General features: G+C 33.9%; 1 protein-coding gene across 1 annotated transcript in view; it reads right to left on the bottom strand.

The window, feature by feature from the left end:
- szt2 (SZT2 subunit of KICSTOR complex) overlaps positions 1-9,532 on the bottom strand; it is an 89,739-nt gene that overhangs the window by 26,584 nt on the left and 53,623 nt on the right. Inside the window, exons 55-62 of the mRNA XM_016560919.1 lie at positions 7,162-7,364; positions 6,775-6,941; positions 5,778-5,803; positions 4,524-4,656; positions 4,229-4,356; positions 2,781-2,825; positions 658-779; positions 178-360 (exon numbers count right to left, since the gene is read on the bottom strand). Coding sequence (XP_016416405.1) covers positions 178-360; positions 658-779; positions 2,781-2,825; positions 4,229-4,356; positions 4,524-4,656; positions 5,778-5,803; positions 6,775-6,941; positions 7,162-7,364 — 1,007 coding nt within the window. The remainder of the gene's footprint in view (positions 1-177; positions 361-657; positions 780-2,780; positions 2,826-4,228; positions 4,357-4,523; positions 4,657-5,777; positions 5,804-6,774; positions 6,942-7,161; positions 7,365-9,532) is intronic.

The following is a 9,532-nucleotide window of genomic DNA, read 5'->3' on the forward strand; positions in this document are numbered from 1 at the left end:
ATTAAAATAGTTCATTTAATCGGACATCACTGGCTGAAATAAACATGCAAAATGAGATTGTGTTTGTTGAAATGATTGAAATGTTTATTGCTTCATATACTGTTTCTAATTGATCATTGCAGTATGCAGTATGCTGGTGTTGCATTGAGAACACAGCCGGTGTGTTTGTGTACTGACCTGTTTCAGGTCCTCATGTGTAGGTGTATCAGAGAAGCAGTAATGATGGAAAAGGCCCATTTTCTGACTCAGGAGGCAGCTGACCACATGAGCGCGGGCGTTCTGCCACTGCACCAGTCTGACCAGACCCTGATTCAGAGAGACGCCCAGATCCACCGACCAGTTATACATGTACAGAGTCACCTGGAAGCATAGCAATATAACATAAAACAGAAAGAACAAACCTCACAAATCCACCTTGCACACCAAAGTCTATACACACTTGAAGACAAAAATGCTGCATGACGCTGCACTATCACAGCCGATTAGAACACACTCGATGTTTAATATGCAGCGTTGTGGTATTTCAGACAAATGATATTTCACTGTGGGCAGCAAAACGTCCCACTGACTGTCGCAGCTGGTTAACAGGAATGCAAGAGAGTTTTTATAGAGTGTTGCTTACGCATGTCACGGCTGGTTATATTCAACCCGACTGACCTTCTTATTGACAATCTGTATGTACAGGAAGCGCTGGCGTGGAGCCATGCCCCTCACGGCCTGCCCCGGGCTCAGCCAATCACTGTGCTCCAAACCCTCGAACCGCTGCAGGCCCTTATGAGCTTTAAGACAAGACAGAATTCTTTATTATTTGGATAAAGAAACATGTATAGACAATAGACTAAGAAATAAAGTAAGAAAATTAGTAAGAAATAAAGAGCCACAACAACAAAAAAGGCAATTTATAATGTCACTTTTCATTCTCAGTTTACATGAGAGTGACATCTGTAAGATTCAGATCATGAAATTAAATTAATATTAAAGCATAAACAGGGCTCATTACTTTTTAATGCCTCGAGGCAGGGCATTTATTTCATCTATGGAGTGTGTTTGAGGAGAGATTGAATGCAGAACTCACTCTGTAGAGTAATAGAGGGCAAACTGAGGGTTTTATGACATTCTCTCCTTGATTAAACTCTAATATCATTTAAATACCAACATCAGACCACATACTCAACTAGGAGTGAAGTAACGTAGAAGTTATATAAAAAAAAGAAAATCAGCAGGTTTCAATAGTAGAGAACATGCAGGGCTAAAATGATCTCATACATGCATAAATGAGTGAATCTTTAATTAGAGACTACTTCAAAGCTTGAAAAAACATCTTTAAATATGTGTTATTTATTTCAAAACATGTATTACATCTGTTCAACAGTAAAGTGGATTCTGGCAGTAAGTGTGATGGTAATGGAAGCAATATGTAGGACAATGATTTTTGTTTGTTATAAAATAATGAATAAATACCAAAAGAATTGAAAATATTTTGGGTTTTTTTTGGTTGAGGGTAAAAGTAAAAGGTACAATTTCTGTGGTCAAATTTCAGAAATTTAATATAGAGGGAAATCTGGAGGTTCTTTGAAATAAGTAAATAAATGAATACGTACATAAATACATATGCATACACACATAAAATAATAAAAAATTTAGATTTTTATGGTCTAGGTTAAAAGTAAAATGTACAATTTCTCAGATGCATTTTCATACATTTATTATAGTGGAAAGTTTGCTGAAATGTTTTTGAATTTTTTTTAAATTCATAAATGAAAGAATGAATGCATGCATGTAAGAATAATGAATAAATGGACGAATTACTTATTTTTTTATGTTCTTAGGTAAAAGTGAAAGGTACAATTTATCTAATACATTTTTTAATAGTGGAAAGTCTGGCAATTTTTTTTATGAATGAATGAATTAATGAACGATGAATGAATGAATGAATGAATGAATGAACGATGAATGAATGAACAGTGAATGAATGAATACGTTTTTTTGGCCTTAGTTAAAAGTAAAAGGTACCATTTCTCTGATCAGTTTTTATATATTATTATAGTGTGAATGTTTAAAAGAATGGGTTGGGACAAGCTCAACAAAGTATTTTGCCTTTTAAAGTTCTAAAACATTAGGAAAAAAGAAAGAAAAGTCCTAATTGAAGAATCACTCAAATATATCGTCCCTGTTGGAGTGTGTCTGTGGTGTAATGGAGTGATCTGGAGGAAGGGCCCCTGCTGCTGCAACAGTGAGGGCCACTAGGGCTCCATAAAGGGCCAAACTTACGTGTGAACCTATTTAGTACAGGACTGTTCTCTTCATCTGAACTGTCTTCTGTGGGCAAACAGAGATGAGCACACACAGCTTTGCAAAATGAGACAACGTCTGGCAATTTTTTTTATGAATGAATGAATGAATGAACGATGAATGAATGAATGAATGAATTAATTAATGAACGATGAATGAATGAACAGTGAATGAATGAACGATGAATGAATGAATACGTTTTTTTGGCCTTAGTTAAAAGTAAAAGGTACCATTTCTCTGATCAGTTTTTATATATTATTATAGTGTGAATGTTTAAAAGAATGGGTTGGGACAAGCCCAAAAAAGTATTTTGCCTTTTAAAGTTCTAAAACATTAGGAAAAAAGAAAGAAAAGTCCTAATTGAAGAATCACTCAAATATATCGTCCCTGTTGGAGTGTGTCTGTGGTGTAATGGAGTGATCTGGAGGAAGGGCCCCTGCTGCTGCAACAGTGAGGGCCACTAGGGCTCCATAAAGGGCCAAACTTACGTGTGAACCTATTTAGTACAGGACTGTTCTCTTCATCTGAACTGTCTTCTGTGGGCAAACAGAGATGAGCACACACAGCTTTGCAAAATGAGACAACTCTATGTTAATGCTGCATTCACACACACACACACACACACACAGCTTTAACAAGTAACAACATAAGCAAAGGAATCTATGAATCTATGATAACAGAATAGCAAGACACATACATTAAGTAAATACTCCTATGATAAAAGAGATGTGCATACTCAGCAATACTACAAAACACACACAAAGAAAGAATAAAACATTTGTTAGCAAGATCAGCAGAAGATAAAAACCCAAAGCGCAGCGATGTAGTGAGAGACTCGAGCAGAAGGGAATGTGATGCATCTGAGCTCATGGTGAGAAAGCGGTTAGACTGTAAAGAACGCCTGAAGTTGATAACGCTTTGGATGCAGGATTTAATGCTATCACAGAGAGAACAGGTAGAAGCCAGATGAACTGTTGACCACAGAATTCAGTAATGACCTTACGTTGTTTAGAACCAGTTAAACTTCAGGCAAATTAATGGAGTCTAATCTTAAAAGTTTCAGTATCATGAAGCCTGAATGCCACAGACAAATGTCTCGTTTATTTTTTTTAACATTGTCCTCAGCATTCTTATTAACTAAGTACTTCTCAGTAATGTGAAAAAATAATTAAATATTATTGAATTATAAAGCACAGCCCAGCCCAGCTGTAAAGTGCATTTGTACTGAAAATCAATGGGGTAAAACATATTTATATAATTTCAGGACTAAATATTAGATATTATAAAATTAATTTTTAAATTACACATTTAATAATTAATTTCTGATAATACAATTATATATATTTTTATAGTACATTATTATTTATTTTCTGTTTATTCTTGAATTATTTATTTACTTATTGCTGCATTTCTCTGTCCCATATGATAATATTGGTTTATTTTTTATAGAGAATATTTCTTATTTAATTCATTATTTTTCCTTTTGAAATTGGAGAGAAATATTATCTGATTATATGACCATTTTCATGAGATTCAGCTGAATATATAATGAATTAAAAAGGTTATTTTTATGCATTATAATTCATTCACAATGCCTTATATTTCGACTTGTAATCATGTATATGTTCTCAAGAATATGCATATCCCCAGTTAAATGACGTAATTTACATCCCTTATCAGAGAGTATAATGCATTATTGCACATGATCAATTGTGTATTATTGGTTATATTGGCATTTACTTATTAATGGGGTTGTACTACTTAATGTATTCAAACTTTGGTTATAATAAGCCTGCTTATGAAAATATAAAACAAATTACAATGTGCTCCTTGGAAAGCACTGATTTCTCTGATTCAAGTTGAACCCATTAAATCATTCAGTAACTGTGTGTAATCAAAGACGACATGATAATTAATGAGTGAACATAGGAGGCACCTTGTTCTGTACTGCAGTGCCATTGGCTGAAGTTGCGACCAATGAGAATGAAGCTCCTGGTGGTGCCAGGTGGTTGGCTGATGTGCTGGATGATTGACAGGGGGACATAGATGTCTCCCTGAGGACAGCTGGAGACACACACAGGAAACAGCTCATCGGTTTAAGCATAAACTGAACGGACAGAAACATCTGATGGTGCGTTGAACAGCTAAGCATCCTCTGCACATACAGAAGTCACTGATCACATCTGCAGCGACAGACACGTCTGGACCGCTCTGATGATACTGGGACGCACCTGGTTCTTTCAAACACTTTGACTGCCGTGTCACCGGCCAGTGAGCCGACCAGATTGACCGTCTCTGTGAGGATGGAGGGCATGAGGAAATGATGCGAGGCTTCAGCTGAACAGTGCTGGATGGAAGGACAACCTGAGAGAGAAAATTATTTACTGCATATTTCATTAGGGGACTTTTTTTTAATCTGTCTAATCACTTTAAACTTCATTATTGTGTCTCTTTAATTATTTCTTCCCAAGTATTAAGAGTGTTGAAAGGTGAAACAAGCCTTTTTCATTTTCAAACGTCCCCTCTATAGTGCATTTAGAGTAAATGTTAAACTCAGGGAAATTCTACTTTGCACTTTTTCATTAGAAAATGAATTACAAATTGTGCACATACATACCAAATGACCTGGTATTAAAAAAAATTCATTGGTATTTATACATTCATGAGTTGTTCCCAATACTGCTATTAGTTTTTCCAAAAGAGTTTTTAATTGGTTGTGTAAATGATTTGGTAATGGCATGTAAAATGTAAAAAATGTTTTAGAAATAAAAATGTTAAATATAATATAATATATATATATTAAAAAAATAACAACTTCTAATTAAGTGAACTTAAAACCATTTTCAAATAAACCAATATATTTAAATGCCATATTTTTTATTAGAATTATTGCAATATAAAAGTATATTTAAATACTTTACCGTTAGGTGGGATTAATCGCAATTGATTTCAGGAAGAAATGTGTGATTAATTAGTTATATTTTTTAAACAATTGAGAGCACATATATATATATATATTTCATTTTGACACTTAACATGATAACACTTAATATCATTGTGGTAATGACACCCATGCTGGGCAACGATAATTTTTTTTTTAAAAATCGCGATTAATCGCATGATTTTCAGTGATTAATCGCATTGTTATGCACAAAATTCAATAATGAATTCAAAAGTAGTGTATTGTGCACTTTTTTCATTTAAAAGTACTGCTATATGAACAAAAGTGAAATAACATTTGGTTTGCAAACACTTTAAACAAATAAGGTGCTTTTTTTATTTTTTACATAGTAGCAGTTAAAATATTTCTTGTAAATCTCAACTTAAACATTAATGTTATTAATTTAAATATAAAACCAAAGCTATTTGCCACTGCCAGGGCATTAACGTTTTTATAGAAGAGCCTCGATAATAACATTATAACAGGCACCTTCCGAGTAGAGACCTGCACGATCGCTAGATGGGCTGAAGAGTGCCTGTATCACCTTCCTCCAGCTGGACTGCATGTCTCCTACAACACACACATCCAGACACAGTTCCCACGAGTCAATACATGACTATAGGCCTGTTTAACATGGGTGGCTGAGGTCACTTCAGCATTTACGTCTGTAAACTTATTGTCATCTGAATCAGAAATGTTAGTGTTCTGTCACCGCCCACAACCGCATTATCTACTGTATTCTGACAAACACAAAGGCTGGGTGGTAATTTAATTACATCTAAATCGACATCTCAGAGACTGCCAGGAAGAACTGGCCCAAAATCATTTGGAAATCTGATTATTCTGATACCATCTGATTTACACAATAATGAGAAGTTGGGTATTTGGCACAATGGTTGAAAATGGTGTTTCAGTTTGAAAGCACAGAAGAAAGAGGACAAATTAAAACTGTGTTTTGAATATGTATGTTTAAGACTACGTTCTCTTGTTCTTTAGCAATTCATTAAAATATATATATATATATATTTTTTTTAATGAACAGGTTTACATTATTTCTCTATGTTTTTACATGCAACCAGACAGAAACTTTAATTTTAGTATTATTTACATGCTATTATTGTATTTAGCTTTTATTTCTAGAATTTCAGTTTCAATTTTAAGTTTAGTTTAACTTTTAGCAATTTTATGTGCTTTTGGCATTTTTTTTTTTTTGTATTTTATTAAATAATTCTATTTAGCTTTAATTGATTTTTCAGTTAGTAAAACCTAAAAGTATTTTAATTTATTTTATTTCATTTAGTTGCCAAGGCAACATTCCTAATTTTATTTTAAAGTTTTCATCTAAAATGTTTACTTTATTTTATTTAAGCTTTATTAATGAAATTAATGAAAATATTTTTAATAGTTTTAGTTGTCATATGTCATCTCCTTTTTTTGTCTTATCATCTGAACATGTTCATTTTATCATAGAAACTTGTGCAAATGTTATTTTACAAACAGAAGCATGAGAAACACAGCTGTGTGTGTGTGTGTGTGTGTACCTCTGGGCCTGCTCTTGCTCGACTGCCATGGCTTTCTCATGGTTCCACTGCTGTTTGACGCTCTCCGTCTTGTGTCTCCGCCGGCTCACGCGACTGTCCTCGACACGCTCCTGTACAATGTCATCCGTCGTCTTTGGACTGCCAAGCTCAGAGGTCTCTGGTTTACTCTACCAAACACACACACACACACACACATCATAAGACCGATAACTGGCAGCAGACCAGCGAACATAAAGCCCAATCATTCTCCAGCGTTTACGCTTCACTGAGTCCAGATCAACCGCATCATGCTGACCATCAATGCAGTTTTGGAGGTGTTGACAGTCATAATTAATGAGAGTAATTTGCTGTTAATGGAGACTGCACATGCTGAGTGAGCGCACGCACCAGCATTTCCCAGAAGCTGCGGCGCGTGGTTTTGCCGGTGGGTGTGGTGGACTCGGGCGTGCTGGTTCCAGTGGTCGGGGTGGAGCTGGGCACAGAACTCAGGCTGATGGGAGACGGGCTGCTCTTGAGCCCATGAGCTCCACTGGGCCGCCGAACGCTCTCCTTCACCTCCTTACTGTCAGACTGCAGGAGACTCAAGGCAACTACAGAGACACAACACACAAGATCAAAAACAAACAAGACTCTTCTGTTCACAAATGCTGCATTTATTTGATCAAAAATACAATAAAGAAACAGTAAAATTGTGAAATATTATTTCAATTTAAAATAACTGTTTTCCATGTGTATATATTGTAAAAAGTAATTAATTCCTGTGATGGAAAGCTGAATTTTCAGCATCATTACTCCAGTCTTCAGTGTCACATGATCTTCAGAAATCATTCTAATATGCTGATTGGCTGCTCAAGAAACATTTCTGATTATTTTATGATTATTACATATATATATTAACCGAAATCTTTTGTAATGTTAAAAAATGTCTTTACTGTCACTTTTGATCAATTTCACACATCCTTGCTGAATAAAAGGATTGATTTCTTAAAAAAAAAAAAAAAAACAATATTACTGATCCTAAAAATTCAAATAAATGTAAATTTTATTTTAAAAAATTTTATAAAAATTAGAGAGTTTACTAATTAAAAATGAGAAATTTTATTTAAAAAACATATCTACTTACAATGCCTACAAAACTTATTTCCAAATATTTAAGTAGACTCCTTCAGACAAGCAGATGTTTTATCATGTGAAACATAATTTTAGTGAGTTATATTTAATATCGGTTAGTGATTTTCTTCTTGCTCCAGTGTTATTTTAGTATTATTGAGATATTATTACAGTATTATTGAGCTATTACAGAGATATTGCTGATATTTTATTATTATAGTATTATTGAGGTTATAGTTTCTATTAAAATTTTTAATCAGTTTTTTTTTTTATATATTTTTTCATTTTAATTTTAGTTTTAGAAATGTTGCTGTGTTGCTGTAGTTGTAGTGTATATAGCTTTTATACGTTTTTATTTCAGTTTTAGTTTTAGATTTTTTAGTACGAAATGTTAAAAAATGTCTTTACTGTCACTTTTGATCAATTTCACACATCCTTGCTGAATACAAGGATTGATTTCTTAAAAAAAAAAAAAAAAAAACTGATTACTGATCCTAAAAATTCAAATAAATGTAAATTTTATTTTAAAAAATTTTATAAAAATTAGAGAGTTTACTAATTAAAAATGAGAAATTTTATTTAAAAAACATATCTACTTACAATGCCTACAAAACTTATTTCCAAATATTTAAGTAGACTCCTTCAGACAAGCAGATGTTTTATCATGTGAAACATAATTTTAGTGAGTTATATTTAATATCAGTTAGTGATTTTCTTCTTGCTCCAGTGTTATTTTAGTATTATTGAGATATTATTACAGTATTATTGAGCTATTACAGAGATATTGTTGATATTTTATTATTATAGTATTATTGCGGTTATAGTTTCTATTAAAATTTTTAATCAGTTCTTTTTTAAATATATTTTTTCATTTTAATTTTAGTTTTAGAAATGTTGCTGTGTTGCTGTAGTTGTAGTGTATATAGCTTTTATACGTTTTTATTTCAGTTTTAGTTTTAGATTTTTTAGTACATCAAGTTTAGGACAAAAAAAATGTCTTATTTTATTTCAAGCAAAGAAATTTGTTTTCCACTGGAAAACTGACAATATACTAAAACAAAAAACTATAAAGGCCCCGATATACTTCAAACGAAATCGAAGAACAAACTGAAATGATGTCATTTAGAACAAAATCAGGCCGAAACGAAGTTCGTTTTGGCAGTTCGAAACAGCTCACCAAAGTGAACTTTTTGGGGGAGTTCGTTTTGCCTCCTAAACGCCTTTGAGCTTCCATTGGTCCGTGGCGATTACGCAGTCGGTGGAACTCCGCCTTCTTTGACGTGCAATTCCCACCCCGGTTCGTTTCTCATTCCACGGAGGCCAGACAGGAGAACACATCTCCGCGACTACCTTGCGGGCTGTGCACGGTCCAATCTTGAATGTTTCAGCCACACTTTGTTGCGTTGCCCCACAAGCTAGTACTCGGAGTGTCAAGGCCAGTTTCTCTGTAGTGGAAATCTGTGTCCTGTGCGTTTTTGCATGTTTCACATATGGCGATACCCTTTTCAAGAGATCGTCAAACTGCGCGGCGCACATTCTGAAGTATGAAAAATGCACTTCATCATCTGTGCTCCGCATTTGCTGAATAAAAAGGGCAAACTCGCCATCATTCTTTCTGTTTTCGTTAAGTGGACGCACATACCATCTA

This window comes from Sinocyclocheilus rhinocerous, unplaced genomic scaffold (assembly GCF_001515625.1).
Source record: "Sinocyclocheilus rhinocerous isolate Xijiao unplaced genomic scaffold, SAMN03320098_v1.1 scaffold588, whole genome shotgun sequence".
NCBI classification, from domain to species: Eukaryota; Metazoa; Chordata; class Actinopteri; order Cypriniformes; family Cyprinidae; genus Sinocyclocheilus; species Sinocyclocheilus rhinocerous.